This window comes from Triturus cristatus, chromosome 7, assembly GCF_964204655.1.
Source record: "Triturus cristatus chromosome 7, aTriCri1.1, whole genome shotgun sequence".
Taxonomy (NCBI): domain Eukaryota; kingdom Metazoa; phylum Chordata; class Amphibia; order Caudata; family Salamandridae; genus Triturus; species Triturus cristatus.
This window is the reverse complement of record NC_140590.1, coordinates 534,148,200-534,176,188: the sequence shown is the minus strand read 5'-3', so window position 1 is coordinate 534,176,188 and position 27,989 is coordinate 534,148,200. Positions and strand designations below refer to the sequence as shown.

General features: G+C 48.6%; 1 protein-coding gene across 1 annotated transcript in view; it reads right to left on the bottom strand.

The window, feature by feature from the left end:
- Window positions 1-27,989, bottom strand: part of UBE2O (ubiquitin conjugating enzyme E2 O) — a 563,443-nt gene that overhangs the window by 199,190 nt on the left and 336,264 nt on the right. The window contains exon 10 of the mRNA XM_085616919.1: window positions 23,026-23,180. Coding sequence (XP_085473045.1) covers window positions 23,026-23,180 — 155 coding nt within the window. The remainder of the gene's footprint in view (window positions 1-23,025; window positions 23,181-27,989) is intronic.

The following is a 27,989-nucleotide window of genomic DNA, read 5'->3' as shown; positions in this document are numbered from 1 at the left end:
GCTCACCAGAGGCTGGCCCGCTTAAAAACATGTCGCCTGGACTCGTAAAATTCTCTAATTTGATTGGGGGCCGCTCCGGCTCCTGGAAAGGGAAAGAGGTGCGAAATCGACCCTGGCTCTGTCCCCGCAGACCGTGCCTAGAGCGTCGGTGCTCCTTACCTCGTTCGTTGACGGACGACAGTCGAGGCGAAGATGAAGTCCACTTAGACTTCTTTTTGTGCCTCTTCCCGGAGCGTCCCAAAGACCTCGAGTGGGACGAAGAGTACTTTGGGCCCCTGGCGCGGTCCTGCGACCTCCTCCTCTTCAATAAGGACCGGGACCTCCGTGAAGTCTCGCTGGAAGGGGTCAACTGCTGGGCCGCAAGGAGCTTCATAGCCCGCTGCCCCAAGGCCTTCGGAGCCAAAGCCTGACAGTCCAAGCACGACTTCAAAACGTGGTCACGCTCGAGACACCAATGACAGATGAGGGTTTGGGGGGGGGGGGGTTAACTGACATAATGCAACGACATGCACCACACAGTTTAACCCCGTCTTGCTCAAAGATATCCTAGCACACAATGTTGGAAAAAAGTTTGTCGACTTCAAAGTCGATAAAAGACCTGCCCAAAATCGACAGAGGTGTAGCTCTTCCCAGATCAGCGCTTAACTGGCGCAGAAAGAAAAGATCTGATGTCCGCGCGCCTGGGTGGCACCTATACAGGTGACCGCGACATAACCGACGCTAGAGACGTCACGCGGAGCCGAATGGAGCCACCCAACGGCGTGTGCAAGGGGTATTGCTCAATCAAAAGTTCCGGATCCAGCCCAACGCCTGGGAAAGTCAAAGGTAAGGAATCTGCAGCTAGAAGTCTCCATCAGATCAGGGGCGCTTCTTAGCTTGCTACATAGGTAGGTATTGGGGGGTCCTTTAAGGTATCATGCAACTAACACTGGAATCGGTAGAGTTGCATGATTCCAACATGTTTGATACCACACATGACCAAGTTCGGCGTAGCCCTTATGTAGTTGGGAATCTCGACTTGCCAGTGTCCACTATATACCTAAAAATGGCTGCCCAGCACTTACAAAGCCCAGAGAATGCAGGCCAGGGTTTGTAGGGGTGCCCCTGCTTGCGCAGGGATACCCTCACAATTAGAACCATGTACCCTGCCATTGGGCCAAGGGTCTACCTTAGGGGAGACTTACAGGGTTAAAGTGCAGTGAGAGAGATATAAGACTAACTTATCTAAAGTGAAAGGTGCATGCATCATTTCACGCAGACTGCGATAACAGCTCTGCAGAGACAGTTTGCATGGTCTCCCATAAGTGGCATAATACATGCTGCAGACATGAGAACCCTGGTGTACCCATGCCCTGGGTACCTCAATACCATATACTAGGGAATTACAGGGTTACACCAGTACGCCAATTGTGGATTGTACAAAGTACTTACCAGCAAATTTAGAGGAGAGAGCACGGACACTGGGGTCCTGGTTAGCAGGAGCCCAGAGAACTACAGTCAAAACACACAGACACCAGGCAAAAAGTAGGGGTATCTTTGCTAGAAAGAGCCTACTTTCCTGCAATAAAAACATAGACTTTACTTATTATGTAGGTACCCTCTTGATTGCATGGGTGGCTGGGATTCTGTGACTGGAAGCAGGGCCGGCTTTAGCGCTGGTGGCGCCCGGGTCGAGAATCACTTTTGGCGTGCCCTGGTCCCATGACACCTCCTTGGAATCTCACTGCCACCTACAAAAGTGCTCCTCATCTCTTTAATCATAAAATATTGCTTCGCACTTGTCCGAAGTTATGGTCTGCCAGGGGGCAAGCATTGCTAGGTCCTGCCCCAAGGGCATGCTAAAGAGGTTTGGAGACTGTGGCTGCTGGGGTGGTGAACTGGGCACCTCTCTATCTTTGGTTCCCACAAAGCATGTTTGAGCAATGTCCACAGCCACAAAAGGACTGGGGAGTCTGCTGGCCGATGCGGCTGGGTGGAAATGGACATGACCGGAAGCCCCGGACGTAGGAACAGAAGCAGCGGAAGGCAAACTGAGGTTGTTGTGGGGTTATGGAGTCCCAATGACCGGGCTATTGCCGGATGTCCTTGCTCTGAATCTACCTTGTCGCCAATCAGGTGAGTGCCGTCAAAGGACACATCTATAAGGGATGGCGTGAGATCCCCAGAGAAGCCAGTTAACCTCAGACAGGCATAGCCACGTAGCGCCACAGACGAAGCAATCGCACTACCCAGCAAGTTTGTCGTATGCAGTCCACAGCGCATCATGAACTTTACGGCATCTCCAACATCAGCAATAGCATGGATCAAGATGGCTCAGACCTGCTCTGAGACCTTGACCAGCACAAGCACAACAGAGTCCCAGATCGTACAGATGTACTGGCCCAAGAGGCACATGGTGTTCACCAACCGCAGTGCAAAGCTGGTGGAAGAGAAAGTTATCTTACAAAAGGTGTCCAGCCTCTTGGAGTGCCTATATGGCGGTGTGGTAGGAAACCCACCAGGGTGAACGTAGGACGTTAAGGTCTACATGACCAGGCTTTCAGGGGTTCCATTCAAAGTATATGTACTGTATTTACAAAGCATTGCATTACTCAGTAACAATATTGTAAGTCAAAACAAAGTGCATCTACAATTATAATCCAAACTGTATTACAACTTTGTATTTATTGCAAAGTAAATATCACTTACCTGTGCCAGGCTTGCTTTGTTCTAGGAAATATAATAACTAAAAGAATATTTGTATACAAAAACAATTGGTCTGAAGTTCAGTCTGAGTGTGTGAATTCATTTTCTGACTGAGTGTGTACAACAAATGCTTAACACTGTCCTATGATAAAGCCTTAGTGCTCCACCACACTACCCCAAATGGAAAGTGAGGTGCGATCTACTATACCTCTGCCTACCTTTTGGGTTCCACTGGACTCTGTGCACACGATACCTCACTTTGGTATAGTATATACAGAGCCAGCTTCCTACACATGTGCAAGTGTTTTCCTCAGAAACCACCTACCAGAGGAGTTCGGGGTCTGCTCCCCAAGGCAAGCTGCAAGACCAAACAGACTTGTTAATCCTCTTGGAGGAATAGCTTGCATGAGTCACCCAGGATTGAGTTAGTGGGGGATGCCTGGCAACCTCAAGGGCAGAAAGAGTGCCTGGTAACCCACCTTTTTCCAAGTCTCAGTATATACCTTCTGACTTTAATTCCTACTGATGAAAGTTAATGTCTCCTGTGGGATTGTGCACTGTTCTGTACACAAACCATGTATTCTAGAGGAATCATGCTCCAATGGTTGAACTAAAAACTTCTAGAAAAAGGTGCTGAAAATCAGCCTTGTGTAGTAGCTTATACAAGCACCACATTCAATTCCCAGGGAACAGACTGCTTTATAACAAAAGGAAGCCCTTTCTCAAGATCCTCCAGATCACCTTAAATTACTGAAATATAGGATAATTATGCCAGAAAATAAGATGCTTTAATAAGCAGTGATTGAAAATAACTGTAAAGACGACTTTGCCAGATAAACAACATAAGATAACACAATTTTATGTTTGTGATACGGGAGTAGCAGGACCTGCCCGCATCTGAAGGGGAGACTACATGCTAAACATCCCATGCTCAAGAAGCGTTGGTTCAGATGGGAGACAGATATTGGTACTGGTTGAGTGTCCCACAGGTACTCATGGACCAATTAAAATGTTACATTTATTGTACAGGCCTAACACAAAACCAGATATGAGGGGAGTTCCATTTTTAGGGCTCGCGCCCTGCGTTGCAGGGCGTAGCACTGACAGCGGAGGCGAGAGCTCTTTTGTAGGGGGTTCTAAAACGGAGCTTGGAATCGCACACGCTCGTGCGTGTGCTTCTCCTTTTGGCTTCTGCGATTGGCCTTTGAGTGCGTGTTTTTCCCAAAGGCGGCACACAATAGGCCAAAGGCAGACGCATTGCTCTGCCCATGGCCTATTGGTGTCTATTACGCGCACCAAAGGCCATGTGGTTTCAATTATCGTGCCCAGACACGGGCGCGATAATTGAAAACACATGTTCGCTGTGATGCGCGCGCACCACTCGCGGTTCTGTTTTTTTTTTCCCAATCGCGATCACTTGCAGTCCCGCTTGTTGTCTAAATCCCACTATCCCCTAAGCTGTGAACTAGAACTTGTTCTTGTTAGTCAGTGCCATCATGTGCTCAGGTACGTTATCATATTACAGCCATTGAAATACATGCTTTAATTATCCCCAGTAGGCCTGCCCTGCCATTATGTTTCTCTGCCTCCTCATATGCCAACAATGACATTATGATCAACTTCTCCTCTTATGTTCCATCCAGAGCATGATGGATCCTGTTCCCATTATGCTGGTCGTAATGCAATGTGCCTCTTTTTCTTTGTGTGCCAGCTATGCCGTGATGAGCCCATTTGCTCGTATGCCAGTCATGAGCCAGTTTCCAAAATATGCCAGCAATGCTGTGATGTGTTTTTCTCCATATGTTTTTTGTGCCACAATGTTGCCCTTATGGCAGCCAAGATATAATGTGCGAATTTCCTTCATGTACTAGCCGTTCTATGACGTGCCTTGTTCAGCTTTATACCAGACATGTCACACATGTGCCTGTTTCTCCCACATGTAAAGCACACTATCACAATTCAGTGTGCCCACATACATCAGCTATCCATGCCAAGATATGCCAATTTTCTCCATCTACCAACATATTTTGCCACAGTTTCCCAATTGCCAGCCACAGCCCCCGATGCATCCATTTCCATGCAATTGTGTGCCCAGTTCCTCCACGGTCAGCAATCTCTTGATGTGCACTCTTTTTCGCGTAGATACCCCACTCATACTCACACAAACGCACACACATTCATAATCACAATCTGCTAAACTTCCCCTTTCTTGTTCATTGGGCAGGGCCCCTTATACAGCAGTTGTGCTTTCCTGAGCCTGGTCATGGTGGGTCAAAATTAGTTGACACTTGTGGCAAATTACCAAAAGGAGACCAAAACAATAATATAAAAATTATAGTATTCTTTATTATTTCGATATATAGAATTCTCAAAGGCATAGTGGGACGACGCATTGGCGCCCGTTTCCCTTCTACTGTGGGGCTTTGTGATAAAAAGCAGCGACCGCCAATAGAGGAAAAGATAGATTCCCTCATGTATACCAACGCTCCAATCTTTCGGGGAGGACGCATCTGTGCCTATTTCCTTTAGACTGCAGGGCCTTGAGAAATAAGCATTTGCAATGCAATAGGTCTCGCATTTACGTGACTTTAAACTATTGGCATTGTAATGACTATGTCTTTTATTTATGTTTTAAAATCGAAAACAAAAATAAAAGGCATTTTCATTTGCAATGTCAATAGCTCAAACTTGCGCAAATGCGAGACCTGTTGCATTGCATATGCTTGTTATGTATAGGCTTTGGGAATTACATAGAATGTAGAACCTGCATTTCCTCTCGCATTATTGTATTTAGGTGAAGTCGTGATCTCATGGATTCTAACGGCTGCCAAAGACCTTATACCCGAGGACCTCGTATTATTTTTGCATTTTTCTTTAATGGAGTAATATATAATCATTGCATATGCATTGCCTATATAGGTGCTGATGGGGACTGCGAGATGTTGGGATACCTAAGACGGACTCCTTTAAGTTATGTATGGTCTATGTGTGATCCCTTTAAACCAATACAGTTTATTGAAGAAAAAAAAGAGGGGAGGCAGCAATTAAGTGTGAGCCCTAAAAAAAAAATATAACAATTTATTCCTCACATGTTCTCGGTTTGCTTGTTTGCTGATGCAACATAAGCAGAAACTCATCCATTTAAATACATATGAAGGGCTCGCAAAAACTCGCTTTGCCTCCTACAATGGCCATGCTTCAGAATGACCATGCAGTCAAGTTAACTTCAAATGTCCATTCTGCAAGACCTTAGGAGCTAGGCAGTCAAGTTCAGCAAAGAAAGGCTGGGATGAAGGATTCTGTTCGACATCCTGGGCAGGAGGATCCAACCTAGTCAGCATTCTCTTGAATGGCCATCTGCAGAAGATTCCAATACCACCATTGGCATGGCCAATCTGGGGTAACAAGAATAGTCTGTGTTGTGGAGTCTGAACTTGCTTATCAGTCTGAAAAGAGGAGGGATCAGAGTAAAATTAAGACAAACCCTCTGAATTTATCGAGAGAGCTTTCCCCAGGGACTGAGGTCCTGGAAACCAGGAGGGTAATATGGGCATTTTTGTTGAAAACCAGTATATTTCTAGATGCCACCAACAGGAAATGTCTGGCAACATTTCACAATGTCAAGGACAACTCTGGTAGTCTGCCTGTGAAATATGTCGCCTGGTAAATTAATCCATCAGTCAAATGCCTCGCCTTGGTATCCAATGCCAAAGCATCTGCGTAACCTAGAAGAGCACTAGACTTTGTAACCCCCTTCCCCAACAAACTTGTTCAGAAAATAGATAGTTGACATGTCTCATATCTGTCTAAAGCAGAAGCTGGTCCTGTTTGATCACCGGTATGAAAAAAGTGACTTACCTGTAACTGTATTTTTCCATAACTGGTCTCTTTCATAGATTCACAGGCTAGCATCTTTGCAGTTATTGAGCTAGGGAATCAATCAATCACATTTATAGAGCGCACTACTCACCCGTGAGGGTCGCAAGGCGCTGAAGGGAGGGGGGGTGCTGCTACTGCTCGAAAAGCCAGGTCTTGAAGTGTTTCCTGAAAGTGAGATGGTCCTGGGTCAGTCGTAGGTGTGCGGGCAGGGAGTTCCATGTCTTGGCTGCCAGGTAGGAGAACGATCTTCCTCCGGTGGTGGTTCTCTGAATCCGTGGGGCGAGGGCGAGGCTGGCGGAGCGGAGCTGACAGGTGGGGGTGTAGAACGAGAGGCGGTTGTTGCGGTATTCTGGGCCCATGTTGTGGAGTGCTTAGTGTGCATGGGTGAGCAGCCTGAAAGTGATCCTCTTGTTGACGGGGAGCCAGTGCAGGTTCCTCAGGTGGGCAGATGTGTGGCTGTGGCGAGGGATGTCGAGGATGAGCCGTGCGGAGGCGTTCTGTATGCGCTGGAGACGTTTCTGGAGTTTGGCTGTGGTTCCTGTGTATAGGGCGTTCGCGTAGTCCAGACGGCTGGTGACGAGGGCTTGGGTGACAGTCTTTCTGGTTTTGGTGGGGATCCACCGGAAGATCTTTCGGAGCATTCGCTGGGCGTTGAAGCATGCAGACAAGACGGCGTTGACTTGCTTGGTCATCGTGAGGGAGGAGTCCAGGATGAATCCCAGGTTGCGTGCGTGGTCCATGGGTGTAGGTGCGGTGCCCAGTGCTGTGGGCCACCAGGAGTCGTCCCAGGAGGATGGGTATTGTCCGAGGATTAAGACATCCGTTTTGTCCGAGTTGAGCTTCAAACGGCTGTGCTTCATCCATTCAGCAACATCTTTCATTCCTTCCTGGAGGTTGGTTTTGGCGGTGGTTGGGTCTTTGGTGAGGGAGAGTATCAGCTGGGTGTCGTCGGCGTAAGAGATGATGTTGATGTTGTGTTTGCGTGTGATAGCGGCGAGGGGGCTCATGTAGATATTGAAGAGGGTTGGGCTGAGCGAGGAGCCTTGGGGTACGCCGCAGATCTCGGTGGCCGCGGAGCTGAAGGGGGGGGGGGGGGAGGGTGGCTGCGATGAGGGCGGTCTCGGTGCTGTGGTTGGCTCGAAAACCGGACTGGGATGGGTCGAGCGAGTTGTTTGCTTCGATAAATGTAGTCAGCTGTTTGACGGTCTTCGATTACTTTAGCCGGGAAGGGGAGGAGGGAGATGGGGCGGAAGTATTTGAGGTCTTTGGGGTCCGCTGTGGGTTTCTTCAGAAGGGCGTTGATCTCTGCGTGTTTCCAGCTCTCAGGGAAGGTGGCTGACGTGAAGGAGCTGTTTATGACGTTCCGGAGGTGGGGTGCGATGGTGGTGTCGGCTTTGTTGAAGATATGATGAGGGCATGGGTCGGAGGGGGAGCCAGAGTGGATAGTGTTCATGAAGTGGGTGGTGTCTTCAGTGCTGATGGGGGTCCATGCGCTGAGGGTGGTGGTGGTGGTCGTAGGTTTGGCGGCTGGAAGCGGAGTCTGGGGTCCGAAGCGGTCGTGCATATCTATGATCTTGCGGTGAAAAAACGTGGCGAGGGAATCCCACGGTTGTCATAGTGAGCAGTTGCAATGTTAAACATAGCCTGCATAAGCTTTAACATAGTCACATCATTAACCAAAGTTTTAACATAGTCACATCATTAACCAACCCACTCCATTTTAGAAAGAAAGTCCAACCATTCAGTAAGCTATTAGAAATACCCCATGAGGCTACTGTGCCTCATATTTCCACTGCACTTTCTGCATGGTGTCCCCTGAGCTCTGCTCAGTCTCACAAGTAAGTGCTTTTTTTCAACCAACCTAAAACTATGTTTAAAAATGAAGGTGAACTGCCCTCTGCTCAAATTTATGTGTCACCCTTTCTCCATTGAAGATTAAGCTGCTGAGGGACAAGATTGTCTAGGGGAGCTCTTGGTGCCCCACAAAGAGTCATTCATCCCTGTTTGAGAAGAAATCAGAGGACAGCGAACTACTTCAGCCAAAAGTCTTACACCATCATTTCAAGGGGAGCAAGGCATCACAAGACAGATTGGTGTCTCAACTTTCTGAACTTCGGAACCACTGTTCTTTCAAACACTCCTGTAGAGGTCTTATGTGTAAGTTGGTTAAGTACCTGGGGGGTGGGGCGTGGCCAAGAACAGTCGATGGAATCCAAACTTCCTTTCTACCACACTTTTACCCGTTGGAAGTATTTAATTATAGGATGGGCCCAGTGAAGCCATATGAGGTTATAGGTGGGATGGGTTCAGGACCGCAAGGAATCCCAGAGGCATTCCAACATGATTTACGTTTTAATATACCATGTCACAATAGGTTCAGCCTGCTTGAATGTGTCGATTGACTGTTGCCAGCTGTTGATGCTGGACCCAGTGATCCTGTGAAGGGGGAGGCCCACACCTGGGTGAGTGCGCAGGAACCCCCTCTTTGTCAGGTTAGTCCAAGGATTGAAGGTGTGACCTCATGGAAGGACAGGAATGTCACGAGATTAGAACGGGGTGACTCCTTGCATTCGCCCTGATCCCTGAGCTAGATGATAGTTGTACTAAAGGGATAAACCACCAAACAAGGGTGAAAAAATTGTTTTTTTGTTACCCAAAGACAACTGAGATCTACCCCGATTCTTTTTCCAACTATTCGACACTCCCTAGGCTCTCCACTCCTCCAGGGCTAACCGACAACATTAGGGAAAACATAAGATCTGGAGATATTCCCCCCCCCCCAACCCATACATTCTGATATCCATTGCTCAAATCATGCTAAGGGGCTAAACATGTTATCATGGGTGCGCTAGGTGGAGCCGGACTGTCATGGAAGCCTTTCACTGAGGCTCCCGGCATCGGTCCCTGCAAATCCTGCTGACTCCTCTCCTGGACTGCCCTGGCCGGCTCGCTCGAAGTGCGGGGGCCTGTGAAGCTGCCCTGCTGCCCCACACCGAATCCTGGGACGCTGCGGGCATTGGGAGCCTGCCCAGCCGTCGCGGAACCAGACCGACGGCGGAAAGTGGCGGCTGTGGAGCCGCGGCTCGGGCGAGCTGGGAAATTTAGCCCGCGGCGCCCACGAGGGGCGCAGGCCTGATCCTGCTGAGGCTGAAGACGCGGCGGCCGCGGGGCTGCCGCGGGTGCTGCTGGCGCTGGCCGGGTGCTGCCCTGCTCCGCTGCTGCTTTCCGGAGCCCCGGGAGTGCTTAAACGGACCCCCCCAGGCGGCGCAGAGCGGCAGATCAGGCGGTGAGTGCGGCTGGCTGCGACCGCTTCACCGGGGCAACTGTGGGGTTGGCTGTGAAGGGGAGTCCCCCCCCCCATCGGGCCGTGTGTCGGCGGCCGGGCGGCCCGGGCCCCCAGCCCCCCCCCTTCTCCCTCCCTTCTCCTCCTGGCTGCAGCGCGGAGCCGGCTCCGTCGGCCCAAGACTGATTGCGGACTCCGGGTGCGGGGGGGCCTTCCCTGATTCGGGCCGCATATCGGCGGCCGAGGGGTGTGTGTGCTGTCCCCCCTCTCCCCCCCCCTCTCCATCGCTTGGGCCCCCGGCTGAGGACCCCGACGAGTGGCACCATGCCCCCCCCCTGGGGACCGCGGGGAGACTGAACTGGCGAACTGTCCCCTTGGAGAGGTGGGCTGCGACGGAGGTTGCGACCTTGCGACTACCGGCTGGGGGGCCCCCGAGTGGCGGACCGGTGGCCTGGAACTGGGACCTACATTGCTGGACCTCGCTTTGTTGAGGGGAGCTTGCGGGCGCCCCTGCGACCAGGGGTTGGACGGGCAGTCCCGATGAGATGCCCGGCGGGGCTTGACCGTTGAGGCTGGTGCTACCCAGCCGTTTCCAACCGTGGGACCTCCCGGCCGGGCCTCCTGCTGGTCCTGCGACAGCCTGACCGCCCGTTGCAGTCCCGCAGGCCAGCCCGTTGCCCTCCTCCGCTGACGGCCGCCCCAGAAATGGGTAAGGACAGGGCCGCCAAGCCGGCGTCCGGGGCCACCCAAACCAGGATGGACAAATTCACGACCTCCGACAAGGGGCCCGGCCCCACGGGCGAACAGGTCCCGGCCCCCGCTGCAGACCTGGCTGCCATCCTGCAGGCCATCAACTCGTCCCGCGCCTCACTCGAGGGCATGGTGGGAGAAGTCAAAGTGGACGTCGCTCTTCTCCGGCAGGATCTGAGAACTGCCACCACCCGCATTTCGGAAGCCGAGTCCCGGATATCCACGGCTGAGGATGACATCCGCCATCTACAAGATCAGGTTCGGGAGCTGACCACCCACTAAGGAGTTACACCGCCGGGTCGAGGATGCAGAAAACCGCGCTCGGCGCAGCAACCTGCGCTTAGTGGGATTCCCGGAGGGAGTTGAATCGGGCCGGGCGGACGACTTCATGGAGCGCTGGTTCCGGTCCTGGATGCCGGAGGACAGCCTGTCGGCTTCGTTCGTGGTGGAGAGAGCCCACCGCTCCCTGGCCCCCCGGGGCACCACCCCGGCCGTTCATCCTCAAGCTCTTAAATTTCCGTGACCGAGATGCCATTCTCCGCGAAGCCCGGCGCACGGACGCCCTCCACTACCAGAACCACAAAATCATGGTATTCCCGGACTACACCCGCGAAGTCCAAGAGCTGCGTCGCTCCTACACTGAAGTGAAACAAAAGCTGCGCTCTCTGGGACTCCAATACCAGCTCCAGTTCCCGGCCCGCCTCCGGGTCGTCTTCCAGCAAAAGACTCTTTTCTTCGATACCCCGCAGGCGGCCTGGACCTGGTTGACGGAGGAGCACCCCCTGCAGCGCTCTGGGCGCGGATCGCCTCCGGGTGCGCGGGGGAGACGGGGGAGACCCCGGACATCGAAGACCCGTCAGCGGCATCGCACATTACCCCGGGAGCGCACAACGGGGGAGGCGATCACCACGCGCCCTGGGGGACGGCCACGCCGGGGATCGAGAACCTCCTCTGCCTCCTCGGCCGCACACGTCAGTCCCGTGGCGGATGGGCGGCGGGCCGAGTCGCCCCGGCTCACAGGCCCTGCAACCCACCCGGCCGAGTTGGTGGACACTTCGGACCTCTCTCACAGCCCTAACATTTGACTTTCTTTGCCTCTTTTTGGGGAGGGGGGGGGGTGGGAGGTGCCTGGGCAGGGGGTGGAATGCTCCGCTGTCAGTGTTGCTCTTGGCCAGGGCAGGTAAATCAGGCTTGACTTTTGATGTATCAGGGGTCCACTAGCGCTCAAGCCCAAGCGTTTTAGCTTGGTGGTTCTTCCATTTGGTTCGGGCGACAGATGCTTCCGTTTTCGAAGTATAGGGTGGGGGGTGGGGGGTTGGGGTTGGTTTGGGGTTGTTTCTTCCTCGTTGGGGAGATTTTGTTGGTGGGGGATGACTCCCCCTTATCTGTTGTGCTAAGGTATCATGTACTGTTTGTCCTGCTCTCTCACCCGATGCTCCGCTGTCCTTCCTCTCTAGGAGCCTGCTCAGACACTCCTCCACTGGCCCCCTCTTCTGTCCTCGACTATGGATGACCCACCTGTCCCTAGGGCCGCCATGCGCATACTTTCCTGGAACGTCAATGGTCTTTTGGACCGTTTCAAACGCATGGCGGTCCTCAAATATGCACAACGTGCAGAGATCGATGTGCTCCTCCTCCAGGAGACTCACCTGTTGGGTAACAACTGTCCCTTCCTTGGCCGTTACGGTTATGACAGGGTATGGCATTCAGGTTTTGCACGGGGATCCCGGGGGGTGGCCATTTTGCTTCGCAAGTCCTTCCCCTTTGTCCTGACCCGGGTGCTTTTGGACCCCCAGGGTATGGTAGTGGTGGTATGTGGCACTCTGGAGGGGCGACCCCTTACCCTGATGTCCCTCTACGCGGCGCCGTCCCTCCTGCCGTCGGCCCTCTACCACGCAGCGGGTATCCTCCCGACACTCTCTGCGGGTGCCCTCATTCTCGGCGGGGACTTCAACGCTGTCTACTCGCCCCACCTGGACTCGACGGGTCCGGTCTCCTTGACCCGCGTCGCCCGTGCAAAACAGCTCTCCTCTTGGGCGGAATCACAGGGCCTCTGCGATGTCTGGAGGATCTGGCACCCGCAGACGCGCCAATACACCCACACGTCGGCGGCCCATCACTCCCATGCCCGGATCGACCTCATCTTCGTACCCTCCACCGATTGCGCGGGGGTGCGGGACGTACGCATTCTCCCGAGGGGCCTTTCGGACCACTCGCCAGTGCTCCTCGCTCTCGGCCCCCCCCCCCTCTCTGCCCGTCCGATGTGGCGTTTGAACGCCTGGTTCCTCCACGACAAGGCTTTTCGGAAGGCGGTCGGGGGAGAGATAGCCGACTATTACTCTCATAATGAGGGCTCCGTCATCTCCCCTGCCGTCCTGTGGGAGGCCGGCAAGGCGACTGTTCGGGGCGCCGCTAAAGGGCATCTGCAACGCCAACGGCGGGCTCAATCCCAGAAGCTCGCGGAATGCGAGGCCCAAGCCTTGGAACTGAAGCGTAGTCTGGGGGACTTAGATGATGCCGCACGGTCTCGTCGCTTGGCCTTCCTGCGGGAAGAGATTCGCCTACACTCCCTGGAGGCGGCGAAGACTCTATGGCGCTCCTCGGTGGCCCGGGTGTACGGTTGGGGAGACAAAAACGGCACTCTTCTCCACCGCCTGGCGACCTATCCCCGGGCGGGCAGGATCATTCCGGCCATCGCGGACCCTGCGGGTGGCGTCCACACGGCCTCGGTGGCGATAGCCCAGGCGTTCGCTGACTATTATTCCCAACTGTACCGTCTCCGGCCGTCCACGCTCTCCCTAGAGGAGTTGCTGGGGACAAGCGGGGCGACGCTTGCGCGGCTGCAGCCTGAGGTTTCTGAGGCCCTTGATTCGCAGATCGAGCTGCAGGAGATTGAAGGGGCGATCGGCCGCCTGGCACCTGGGAAGACCCCGGGACCCGACGGGTTCCCCCAGGAGTACTACGCTCACTATCGTGAGACTCTGGCCCCGAGGCTTCGGTACCTCTTTGCGGCCGTGGTGGAGACTGGTTCGTTCCAGCCCGAAACGGACACAGCAACCATAGTTGCCCTCCCCAAGACACAGCCTCCCTCGCGGTCCTGCTCCGACTACCGGCCGATATCCCTTATTAACACCGAACTCAAAATCTATGCCACAGTCCTGGCGCAGCGGTTACGCCCATCGCTCGCCTCCCTGGTCCACCCGGATCAATGTGGCTTTATGCCGGAGCGGGGGACCAGACACTGCCTGCGGCGCCTCCACCTCGCGATGGCGCACCGCGGCCGCCTTTCCCCCTATCTGGCCCTCCTCTTGGTCGACTTTGAAAAGGCCTTCGATTCCGTGGGATGGGCGTACTTAGGTGACGTCCTGGAGCGTATGGGCTTCGGTCCCCGGTTCCGTGCCATGGTAATGGTCCTATATGCGCACCCGCGGGCCCGTGTGTTGGTCAATGGGGCTCTATCTCGCCCGTTTCCCATAGGTCGGGGGACGAGCCAGGGAGGTCCGCTCTCGCCCCTCCTTTTCGCTCTGGCGATGGAACCCCTGGGGGTGCTGATTCGCGCGGAACCCGTTCTTCGCGGATGGGAATGGCCAGATGTGGCCCCCGACAAGATCGCCCTATACGCGGACGATGCCCTCCTCTATCTTTCGGATCCAGCGACCTCGGGACCCCAGGTCCGCCGGATCCTCCATCGGTTCGGCCAAGCGTCGGGTCTTCATCTGAACCCCAAAAAATCCGTTCTAGTCCCGCTACACCCGTCGCGGGAATGTTTCGACTGGCAATCGGATATTCCCCTCCGGAGACTCTCCTTTAAGTACCTGGGGATTTGGGTCACCCTCCTTCCGGAACTCTGCTGGGCCCTCAATGTGGCTCCAGTAGTCAACAAAACCAGATCAGATATGCTCCGGTGGCAGTCCCTCCCATTGAATCCGCAAGGGAGAGTCGCTCTATATAAGATGATGATCCTCCCCAAGTTACTTTACATGCTACAAAACACTCCATGCCCTTTTCCGCGCCCGTGGTTCCGAGAACTGGATAAAATGGTGACCAAATTCCTCTGGGGCGGCGGTAGGCCTCGGCTGGCCTTGGATCGATGCAGGGTCCCCTCCTATGACGGCGGCCTGAGCATGACTAACCTCTACCTTTATTATCTGGCCACCCAGCTATTGGTGATCCATGACTGGTTCTCGGGGGGCTGGGGCGACCCGGCTTATCGACTCGAGGTGCACTGCCTCGGGTTCTCCTCCATCCAAAACATGCTCTATGGCACAACGGTCCCCCTGTCACTCCCCGACGTCGTGCGGGCTCCCTTTCTCGCGTGGCGCGCGGCCCTGCGGCACACTAGATGGTCGGGGACGTCCACGCAACTCACTCCGCTTTGGCACGGGACATGGCTGCGGGAGGTGGTGGGACTAGCGGGCTTTCGGCAGTGGGATCTTCTTGGTATCTCTTGTCTGGGCGATTTATGGCGTGGGAGCCGCATGTGTTCCTTCCAGGAGCTTCAGACCCGCTTCTCGCTGCAGCCCTCCCAATTCTACCGCTACCTTCAATTGCGCCACGCGGTCCGGGCTCACGTCCCTCTAGACTCCAGACTGCCTTCCCATAGCCCACCTGAGGCTCAGGTGATGTTGGGGTATCTGGGGAAGGGGGTTATATCCCGCATTTATAAATCCCTGATTAACAATACCCCGGTGGACTGGAGCGGGCTCAAACAGCGATGGGAGGCCTGGGTGGGACCCCTGGATGAGGCGGACTGAAGGGACGCCCTTATGGGCCCTCGGTCGCTTACCACCTCCGCTAGGCTGCGGCTCATCCAAATCTATTACCTCCAAACTGCCTACCTGACTCCGGACCGCCTGTATCGGGCGGGCCTCCGTGTGGACGCCTCCTGCACTCGTTGTGGGGTGGCTCCGGCGGATTTTTTCCACATGGTGTGGTCTCGTTCCCGTCTAGAGGACTACTGGGCAGCGATCGAAGCCGAGCTAGCGGAGGTCCTGGAATGGGAGGTTCCCCACGAGCCTAGAATGGCCCTGCTGGGCATCATGGACGGGATGGACGGGTCCCGTAACGAGAAGTACTTCCTCGCCACTGCCCTTATGGTGGCTAAGAGAGATATAGCGGCAGTGTGGTCACAGCCGGACCCGCCCAGAGTGGCTACCTGGAATAGAGGGGTGGATTGGTGTGCGGCCTAGGAGCAGTCGTTATATGCTGCACGGGGCTGCCCAAAAAAATTCCGCAAGATATGGGGGAAATGGCTGGGGGGCCTGGTTTGAAGGGTGGGGGCGCAGAGGGTGGGGACGGAGGATGGGGGAGGGTGGGAGGGTCTTTGCAATTGTTTATTGATGCTTCCCCGATTGAAGTTACTGATGCCTTGTTCAATGAACTGCTGTATATCATTCTTGATACTGTTCTTTATGCCGCAAAACACAATAAAAATTTGTTTATCAAAAAATGTTATCATGGAATGTGGCGGGCTTATCCTCCTCGATGGACTCCGCCGATTGGGGGGAATTCATTGATGAGCACGACATTTGTCTTTTTCAGGAAACTTGGGCATCGAAGGCCTACCATCGCCTAGGGTACGTTACCTATTGGGAATCGGCAGTGAGGTCCAGAAGGGGGAGGCCATCTGGTGGGCTGACTATATGGGTGCGAACGCACCTGGGCTGCGCAATCAGGAAGATCAACACTGACTCGGCTGATATTATGTGCCTAGCAATGACCTTTCAGGATAACCACGAGCTGAGTTTGATTAACATCTACTCTCGCCCAGTGAATTATGGCCAAGTTTCCAGCACCCTCACTAGCCTAGAGGAATTCCTGAGCTCATCTACCAACCGAGGACACCGGATTATTGGTGGAGACTTTAATTGCCACTATGAACCCCTCAATGGGCTGTCCACCCCAGTGTCACAGGAAGAGGACCAAGTATGGGCAATTCCCTTATGTAATTCTTACACTACGAGGGGTTGGACACCTTTGGTTCTCCAACTCACTTCGTTAACCCTCACTTTTTCATTAAGAGCATGCAATGGTAGATTTCCGGCAGATAATCCAGGCAAGTTTACATTTGAGAGGAATGGACACGCTTCCATCATCGATTACATATTGTTTAGTATGGGATTGTGGTCTAGGATCCTGGATTTCGAAGTAAAACAACGCTGTGAAAGTGATCATAACTCCATTGTTGCAATTATGGAGGGTTGTAGAAATAGTTCTGATCTGGGCAGTGACTTGGTTCCTGTAACGGCCATGGTTATAAGTTGTGGCGCTCGACGAGTTAGATGGGAGAAGATCGCCCAATCCCATAGGGAGTTAAAAGATATGTATAGGGAGATCTACCCCCTTTTGGAGAGGGTGCTGGGTGATGCTGCTTTGGGAGAGGGATCCTCCGCTCAGGCTACGATAGGACCTACACATGTAGATCTCTGTGGCATCCTGGCGACCCATTTTTATCGGGAAACTAGGAGGAAACCGGAAGCAGCCACGCGTGGGAAAAATGCCTGGTACAATAAATCCTGTAGTGAAGCCAAGTTAAGTCTTCCTAACAAATTTAAAAAAGGGAAATAAGTTACTGGTCAAGGAGGCGAGGATACATTTTAAGAAAGTTACTGAGGAAGCTAAAAAAGATTGGGAATTTAATAGATGGGAGGAGATCTCTATCGCGTTAAAGAAAAGGGACTCAAGGTCATTTTGGAATTTGGTTAAAACAGGGTCATCAGGTGCCCAACAAGCAGTACAACCTAACTTAGGGAAGGAAATATGGCGTCGTCATTTTGAAGACCTTTATGCATTTAAAACAACAGAACTAGACGTCCCCGTTTCCCTGCCTAATGAAACCTTACCCCCTAATCTGGGTGCGGTTCAAATGTGTACGCTTGCTGAAGTTAAAATGGCTCTGAGTAAAGTACTCCCAAATAAAGCCCTAGGCCTAGACAGGATCCCAGGTGATCTATACAAGAGTGAGCCGGACATTTGGGTTCCATATCTATTGGCTCTTTTTAATGCAATTTTGGCTGGAATGCCGTTACCCCCGACTTGGGCCGGCGCCGAGATCATACCCATTCACAAAAAGGGCTCCCCTCTTGATCCAGCAAACTATAGACCGATCAACTTAATTGATGTGGCCCAGAAGATTTTTGCGCGAGTTTTATTAGGGAGACTTCAAGAATGGATGGACGATTCCAACATTTTAACACCACTGCAGGTGGGCTTTAGAGCTAAAATGTCAACAATAGATCAACTGTTTAGATTACAGATGATCCATTGGAAATCTATTATTCTAGAAGGAGGCGGCCTTTATCTCTTTTGTAGACCTAAAGTCTGCCTTCGATATGGTAGATCGCCGACAGCTGTGGGAGTTGTTAAAAGGGATGGGAGTGCCCCCCCCACCTATGTTACCTTCTAGAGCATTTACATAAAGACACCTTTGCCAGAGTTAGGTTCGGCCTAAATGGGGAACCAACTTCCCCTTTTCGAGTTGAGAAGGGAGTTAGGCAGGGCTGCGTATTAGCGCCAACCCTCTTTTCCTAAATGGGCTGGTAGACGAACTCTTGGATTTAAGAGATGTAGATGCACCCAGGTTGGCGGGCAGGAAAATACCAGCACTAATGTTCGCAGATGACACCCTGCTCCTGTCCAGGACCCCTATGGGGATGGAAAGAGTCCTGGATGGATTTGCTTCATTCTGCAGGAAAAGGAACCTGGTCATAAATGTGAGCAAGACCAAATATATGGTTCTTCACGCGGACACCACAAATTGCCCCATTCCAAAACTGGATGGCCTATATCTAGAACGGGTGAGCATTTGACTACTTGGGCTTAACACTTAATAATAAAATGAATTGGGGCCCCCAGATATCAAAAGCTAATTTAAAATTTACACAGATAACAGGGGGCATCCTAAAGATGCACAAAGAAAGCCCACTAAAGCTAATTAGCCCACTAGTAGAGGTATACAAAACTCAGGCGAGAGGGGTGGTGGTATACGGTGCTGAACTCTGGGGTCATAACTCAGCCCAGATTTTAACCAAGTCAGAAAACCATTTTATGAGACAACTACTGCCACTACCTTCAAGTACCCCCATTCACCCTCTCAGGATGGATTTGGGCATACACCCAATCGCTGATCTGGTAGCCACACGCCCGGTCATGTATTGGCACCGATTATGGAGCACTCCTGAACTTGCAAACTTTCGGGAGGAACTGAAATCTATCTTGATGCTCCCAAAGGCAGGCGACATCCCGTGGCTAGCCCATGTAAAAAAATCTTTGAGGGCAATCGGGAGAGAAGAACTCTGGCATACACCTGAGGAGTTATGCCCTGCTCTACCAAAAAAGATTTTGGCCAAAGCTTTGGAGGAATATAATTTAATGCAGATCCTGCGGACTAAAAATAGAACCAATCTGACCTCGGTATTCCTCAAGGTGAAGATTGGATACAGCTTTGAGCCTGCATTAGACCTGATCCATCCGTTAATTGCTAAGAAACTTTACATGCAATTTAGACATGGATCACTTCCTCTTTTTTGTAGAACGAATAAGTGGGCTGGTTCCTGTAGACAGCCTTGTCCCGGGTGTGGTGTTGACGAAGAGACAGAGGTACACGTCATATTTTTCTGTAAAGCCTATACAAACCCCCGTAGAAAATGGATTATACAACTCGCCAAAAATTTGGGGGTTAGAAACTATAGAAATTTGTTTAGGCTGTTCAAATAGGACTCATCGCCTGTATTTGTTACAGTGATAGTGAAATTTTTATTTTCAATGTGGCTGATTAAAAGACGCACATTATCATGTTAAGGTATCCCCTTGCATCATCCTTTTAATATACTGTTAAACTTATTGTCTTGGTTTAAGTGTATACCCATATGTCTACCAAACCACACTTAATGTTGTTCCTTTTATTACTTTTACTGTTTTAAAAATATTGCGATGTATAAGCTTTTATGGCTGACAGCCGAAATAAAGTTTTCGGACTGAAAGTTACAATCTGACTAGAGATACGCAAAATCCATGTATCGTTTAAGAGACTAAACTTGACGAACTGAAGGAAACTATACTACTTGAAGTGGCAGACATGTGATGAATTAAAGGAAATCTTGAGAGACCTTTATTTTTCCTGTGCCTAAGAGCATGCTATGTCAGAAGACAACTTGCACAGTAGATTTATTGTTACTGGAGGTCCTGAAGGAGTTTGGGACAAGCATAAACTTTAATAAACCAATCATCCAGATATTAATAAACAAACACTGCCTTCGTACCGATGTTTGCTGGAACTACTGCCACAACCTATGAAAGCAGACTTCAGACAAAGGGAAATGCTTGGTATTGGTAAAGATTTTTGCCACTTGAATCTCTAAAAGTCGTACTCCAGCAGAGCGTACATACCATCACCTTGATTAAGATGTAATACAATTTAATGAAGAGCCAGAATCCTGGATTTTGCTCTCTTTACCCATTCATTTGTTTTTCTTACTTACAACCAAAATGGTGGGGAGGGGGTGATCTTGCTTGAGACCCTACTTCTTGATAAAGAAATAACAGAAGTAGACATAATTGCTCCAATGTCTTCCCACCTTTCTTGTAAGGTGACAAGGTGTCTAAAATCAGTTAGTCCAACATTCCATGATTCAAACCAGTCGCTGGAATCCGATGGAGAGAGCTGAAAAACGTGATCATGTACTCAATTCTGCATAATATCTACGACTCATGTTATCCATAACTTCCTGAGTTGCAGGGAGATCTTGCGAAATAGTCCCACCCATCGGGGTGCTTGCCGGTGGGGGCAGGATGATTGATTAATTGTTCTGTTGGACCCTTCCCTGAGGGTATGGAATGGTATTGACCTCTACTTCTTCCTTGAGAAGGCTTTCTTCCGAAACATTTACTGATTTTGTCTTTTGCCTTAAGGACTGTAGATAAGTCGGTCAACCTTGCTGAAAGATTTAAATTGAATGTGAGGGCATGTTTTTCTCTTCTCTAGCTCTAGAGACTTCAAAGTCACAGCCTGTTTTCCTCTTCTGGATCTACTCATCCTCCTCAGATCCAAAGAGATGACCCACTGAATGGTTAATCCAACAATTTATCGTTGGTCTTGAAGGGTCAATGACATCAGCCTGAGTATCTCAGTTTATTACAAATGTCTGCAGTAACCAGGTTCGTGTCCATTGCTAAACAAATCAGACCGTCTAAAGGTCACATCCCTTCTTTATCAAGTTCCATAAAACCTTTTTTTGAGAGCTACTCCATAAAATGCCTCAAATTCCAAAGAGGGCAAATGACTAGGCTCAACAGGATGAGCAGCCTGTTTTTAAAAACATTTTTTTTATAAGGTTATGGCTGATGTCTGGCAAATCCTTCACCTGAAAGCATCCCATCGTTTGCTTACCTTCGCTGGTGGAGCCAAAGAAGTCAAGCCTGCAGAGTTAACATGCTTTTCCACCACCACTACAACCAAGGAATCCTCAGGTGCACATTGCTTCAGAAACTTTAGATATGAATAAGATGATTACACTTCTTCTACAGACCGTTTCACAGCCTGGACAGACAAAGTGTTTTAAAGGTATCTATCAGAGTTCTTAGTGTACAGGAACCAGCACCACACTATGAAGAGGCGAGTGACTTGTCTGGATGGAACCAAAAAAGGAGAATGCACTAACTTAAAATATGGTAGTCTCCAGATAGGATTATTTTGCAGCACTATTTGAGAGCTCATGGATGTTACAATATCATCGGTTGGGGAGATTCCTGAAGGGATAGAATTAGGAAATGCCAACCAGTAGAGCTGGTTACTGAGCCTGAATCCTGAGGTGACGGCCTTAATGTCTTTCTTCTTAGGCTGGGAGACATTCAGAATTTCTAATCTCACGACAACTGTGACAAGTGACATGCTAAGACTACTCTTAACTGTATCTCTTGCAGGAATACTCAGATGGTGATAGCTCACTGGAACCCATGCCGTGGACTTCTGCTGAAGGTTGTGGAGGTTGTTGAACTCCTTCAGCTGTTCCTGTAGATGGATGGGAAATGATAGCCATTCTCTGTTGATTGATCACATCAACTGGGTTTGGTGGTAAAGGAGATAGTGAAACAATCCTCTGCCATGTCTTCTAGATTACAGGAGACAGTTCTTGCAAAAGAGGCGGAGACACCCCGACATTAAAGTATCCCTCAACAGGTAGTTTGACCCAGATATCTCTGAACCCATTGATGCCGAAGTATGTGCATGTTTCTACACAAAATGTTTCAAGGTTAATCTCTTGCTTCTCAATATCCAGTATATCGATATGGACTACCTCAACATCGACATGCACCGAAATCGGGAAAGCTGGTGACAAGTTGTTTCCCCACTCATCTCTAGAAGGGGCAGAAGCTCCATCATGGGAGGAAGAGTAGGCAAAATGGTGGCCTCTTTCCTATGAAGCAAAAGATCACGTCTTGCTCTATTGCCCCCTTTTTAGCTTAGAGTCTAACCTCTTCCCTGTCCCTCTGCCTTCTGTAAGACATCTACTGACAAACTCCTCAGTCCCCGATTGAGTGATTCAAGTAGACAAACCATGCAGACAGGTGTTAAACATTGCTAGATTATGGTGTTTATTAAAGAGTCAGCAGAATTGCCAAAAACATGGAGGTCAAACATCTCCAAGGAATTCAGGAGAAAAGGGGGAGGAGTGGGAAGGAACACTTTTCCTCAGAACATGGTAGGAGTTAGAAGTCCTTAGAAAACTTATACAAGGCAATCACTTCCCCACCAAAAATAGGAGTTTGCATCCTAAAACAGCTCGAAATAGCACAAGATTGTGTTATGAATATTCTGGACAGTGCAGATGTAAAGCAAACTGCCCAAAACACACCTTGCTGGGCAAGATGAGGTAATGCAGTCCTCCAAAACCCTTGAAGTAGGAGGATTGCATTTTATAATATGTATTCTCTTAAAGTGGGGCACCAATTCCACTTTTATTTTAAATAGTATTTAATGATGTAAGTGATGCTTTTAATGGAGTGTACTGTTAATTTACATTTTGGCAAATTTGTAAAAAAAAAGTAAATGTTGCTTTTTTAGGCAAGTTTTTTTAATAGGACTGGATTGGGAAACATGACATTTCGTAAACAAATTGCAACCATGATCTTGCACGTTTGCGGAGATACTTTAACTTTAATGAATATCATATGGAATCCCCAGTTGAACAGAAATGCATCCGCAGATGACCTTGACTTTAGAGAGAAAAACTATTTTCAGACACAAGTCCATATTTTCTGAATACTTCAAGCTTAATTTCAACCAGCCATATTTAATTCAAACTTTTTACCTCAATTTCAAATTTGTAAACGTCATTGCTTTAAGTTGCTATTTTCCCATTTCTCATCTGCCACAAATCACTATTCACCGAGCATGACTAAGAGGCCAATCCTTACCACCATCAACATACCTCGTTTATCCACCACAAAATCACCAGGACAGAACTCGTTGTTATCCAAGTGGTGAACAGGCAGCAGGTCATTTGAACGGATATTCTTTTCCACAGTACCATCCTGCCACAAGACATCTGCTGATGTCATTGTTGTGACTACCTCAACTGCTACCCTACAAGGAAGAAGAGAAGGGAGGGTTTACAGCCACACTGTATGGCAGAGGGTAAATGGTTAAAGCAGTGGTGATGCAATACATGCACAGAAAGCATGCTGTGCTTACTTTGATATGGTCGAACTAATTTTAAGTTAAAGTACGTGTTTTACTACACATTTTCAATAGTTGATGCTTCAATAATACCCACATATCTTCTAATGGAAACTGCAATGAGTGTTGGCATGGCAAGCGCAAATCAGTGATACTACTCACAATACCTACAATTAATACAGATACACTATACAAATGTAGGGCTTAACGTAAAGCAAACTAAAAATAGCAACAAAAAAAGTATACATATGCTAATTTAATATTCAACTTTAACGTCCCCTCCAACATGTACTATTTTATTCCAAACTTTGTTCGGGATTTACATTTACAATTTTTTCCTTTATATTTTGGCATTTTCTTTGAAATGATACCCTCCAAGTTCTATTAGGCACCCTAGTTGTTGCTGGAAACAGAACCCCGATCAAGTGAGCAGCTTACCTTTCAAATTTCTGAGAACATTTAAACAAGGTGCTGATGTACCCACACAGACAATAGCCTCCTATGCTGCCTTTTTCAGTCAACAGCATTTCCCGTTTCCTCATTGCATCATTAGTTAGATGAGGGGTCTTAGCTTTTCAGATTCTGGGCATATGGTGCCTAATTTAACTTTATAAGCCAAAAATGTGTATAAGCAGCATTCTTTGCTGGACTCGAGTGAAATATGTTTTCCAATCACCCCATCAAACAAGTGTTCTATCAATGAATTATCAATGACCGAAAGAGAAATGTAAAACAGCTATATGTTTAAATTAACTTTATGAACCTGCATCATATCTTCTTTACAAAGTCACCGGTGAACAAAGTTTGCTCAAGGCTTGTGGACGGCTTCTGTACACATAAAAATGTGAGCCAAGATCATGATGGTAATAGGAAGGGGAGGCACAATCTGCTTAATATCCAATTTTAACCATCAAATGCATGCAGTACTTTGAAACCAATATTCTCATAATACCTGCCACACTCCAGTCTAGATCTTCTATTTACATTATCCCAGTGTTTTAGCCTATGGATGCCTTTACATTTTTTTCTTGACTTTGCTCAACACATTACGACCTAGGATTAGGCTGTGATAAATCTACTTTGTCTTGTGTGCTACCTGAAACACGTCTGAGTCTCAATTTTACTAATGGAAACAAGTACTTGGGAGACAATTTCTCAATCCTATTTCTTTTCATGTGCGTTTGGGCATCAATTCTGACAGCTATTCACTTACTTGATTGGTCTTTCTGGAAAATGTCAGACAATTGCAAGCAAACTGGACCAAGTTTGGAAATTGGTAAGTAAAGGTTGTAGGGAATATTTTAATGAGAGATTTGCTATGAAAGCCATTACTTTACTTTCTGGGAACCTACAAATTAGTCTAGAAGCTCAGCTCTTGCATGTAGTATGCAGCAGACAAAATTGCACAAACTGCACCAACTAAATTGGTTGCCACTTCCCAATGATATTGTACCTACATAAATTTAAAACACACACACTTATTAGTGTTAGTGATAAAAGACTCAATTGTGAGCATTTTTCTGTATATCTGATAACACTGTCGCAGGCAGTGAAGCATTTTAACAGGGTCATGGTTTGTGCAGTGAAAGGAGTGGGTTTTGCGATTTAGTAAAAAATCGCTATACTAGGCCTAATGCTGGCCTCTGTAAGTCTTTATTAATGTGAATATCTTAACTTCACTTCTTGAGCAAAGTAAGAGTTTGTATGTGCTAAACTGTAACTTGTTTTCTGTTCATGTCAGAACAGCGTGAGCAGGACCAATGCACTCTGCTGAACGGTAGCATGATATCGGCTTTCGGATTTACTTGAGCAAGTTAATTTACTGGCATTATCAGAAAGTGTAAGAAATTGGATTAATTAGTGTGGATGACTACTCACCTCAAGGAATAATCACAACCCTTCTCAGAGTAAACACTCAAAGTTACTAAATTAACTAAAGCTCAACTTCCTGGTAGCTGTGGCACAGAACAGAAAGGCTCAACATAGGGCAACGTGTAACAAAGTCAAAATAGCACAAAAAAATCCAAACCAAGTTAGAAAAATACAGTAATTTTTAATAAACAAAATGAAACCAACATGACAAATCCAATACGGGGACTAGACATACGTTTTAAGTAAAGATAGCGCCAAAAAGCAGAAAGCACCAATGATAGTCAATGGTCGTAGCAGAGCGGGACCATAAGGGCAATTTGAGGTGGACAGCTATGCAGCGTGAGTCAGATACACTAACCAGGTTCATCCTGGTCAAAGATTTTACCTTCTGAAGTACCAATCTTCCACAGGAATATATTTCTAAAGCCCACCAGGACCTCAGAGGAGCTACTTGGAGACTAACAGGGTGTCAAGCAGTGGCCAACTGTAGGGCCCAGTCCAGGTCCAGTTGCCACTGGTCAGCTGGGTCCTTCCAGGAAACAGACTCATGCAGGATGTTTTCTCACTGTAGCCACAACAGGTCAGCATTATGGCCCCTAGAAATGCGTTCCTAGTCCTGGGTATAAAAAAAGGAGCAGGTCAATTCCTTTAAGTCTCAGGTCACAGACTCTAGAGCCAGTCCTTTTCTGATCTTCTGCAGATTCAGAAATTGTTCTGAAGTGGGTCTTGGAGAGGATACATTTATGCCTGGCATGAGCTAGTAGCTGCGCACCCCCTCTGCAGTGAGTAGAAATTCCCAGGGCTAACCCAGCCCACTTTTGCAGCAGATTCTGTTTAAGCTATAGAAAACAGGCCCAAAAAGACAGGTGTTCGTGCATTTTCAAGATCGTGAAAATCCTCGGCCATACTAAACGTGGGCTCTGAGGGCTGTGGGTGTGTTAGTAGTGTACTATGTAATCCTAGTGTCCACACATCAATACTAAAATACAGTTTGAGAAAAGCACTTTACCCACAACAAGCCTAGAGACAGAAGTCTGGTAGGATAAAAACAGGTCCTCCAGCAATCAGGCAGTGGGTTCCATAAGAACTGTCTTGGCATCCTGTACTCTCCCTGTAAAGCACACCCCAAGGGTTACATGTGGCTGAACAGACCTGCTAAGCAGGATTTGACACTGGTGCCAAAAGGAGGGTCTACATACCTCAGCCTGCATATTTTGCTGCGCTCACAGGTATCATCTCTGCGCTTTAATGGAAGCCTATTGTTTGCTCTTGGGAGGAATGTTATGCCTGTTCAAGAATAATTGCTGGCTGGGAGAAGCAATGCAAATTAGCCTCTGGGAACTTCAGGCAGGAAAAAGATAACTTTCTGAAAGTTCTCTTTGCTTTAATATTTATTTTAAAAATCCGACCTCACAATTTAATTAGATTTTTAATAACTATTTAAATTAGTTGTATAATATTTTTCTAGCAGGTCCCATTCCTGAGATTTAGTAATAGTATTTTAATCTGCACTCTGTTTTTCTATTTAGGACAGCTAGGCTATCCATAATGAAAAAAAACAAATGAAAAAAAAAAAAAAAATCTATGTTGGGCCTTGTCACTTTAGAGACATGGCAAAATTAATTTTCTACGCGTCTTACTTTTAAAACCATGCACACAACCTTTGTGGGTTAGAAGGCTTACACAGGGGCAACTTAATCATTAAAAGGGAGGTCTTACCTGTAACAAGGGGTAATTTTAACAGGTTACACTGCAGTAGTCAAGCCACACAGGATAGGCTTGTCACTGTAGTGGATGGCAATCCACAAGCGGCATTTTAACTTCTATGTGTGCAATTTCTACACCATATACTAGGGACTTCTACGCAAGTTGAAGGTTCCAATTAGGTAAAAGTCAATTTACCGTGGTTAAAGAGGGCACACAGGTAATTTAATACTGGCTAGCTGGGGAGCACACAGTTAAAGCCAGCAAAAATATAGGGTCCAGCAAAAGGCATAAAAACCGTTATGACCATGCAGAAGAGGCAGATGTCTTCAAGAAAGACACAACAGAGTAGCTTCCTTATGCTTATGAGCTTGTAAGATTAACTTATGTTTGTTGCACCACATGCAGTATTAGAGTGGAAAAAGAAAGCTGCTTGCTCCATAAACCTCATTGCATTAAAATGGATAACAGGCCCTTGGATGTTCAGAAAATATTTTGAAAGATAGTACAGTTTACTATAATATAGTTAGGGAATAATAGTAGATTAGGGATGTGTGAAGAACTATGTTTGGTGTATATCCAATATGTACCCTTTTTCATTTTTGAGTTTGTCATTTACCTCCATCAACTGAGAATCTAATCTGCCACCACATAAAATTATCTTGAACCGGAGTTTCAATCTGTATCTCACACTGAAGCACAAGAGAACACACATTTTTTGCTTCCAGTAGGTAGGCTCTCTCAATCCATACCACCTATATCATTAGACCTGGGTGTGGTCGGTTCCATGCAGAGATATCTGGGTAAATCCACAAGTCACCAAAAATACCTTGCAGTCTTCATATCAGTAGTAGTTGTTTTTCTTCAGTGAACAGTTCCTGGAACCTTCAGACCTTGCAAACCTTTGTCTGTCAGCATACTTGTCCAACTATAGGTTGACTGGCATAACATCTTCTAAATCTCCCAGTGAGGGTGTAAGCCTGGTGGGAGCAGAATTTTGTGCTCTTGGTACTTGACGATCAGAGAACAGATGTATGAAGACAGTCTTGAAGCTCTGATTCTGTCCACCACATTTTCAAAGCTTAATATTTTAATTATAACTGTGAAATCAGTCTTCCATTGTAATATCGGAAACGTTTA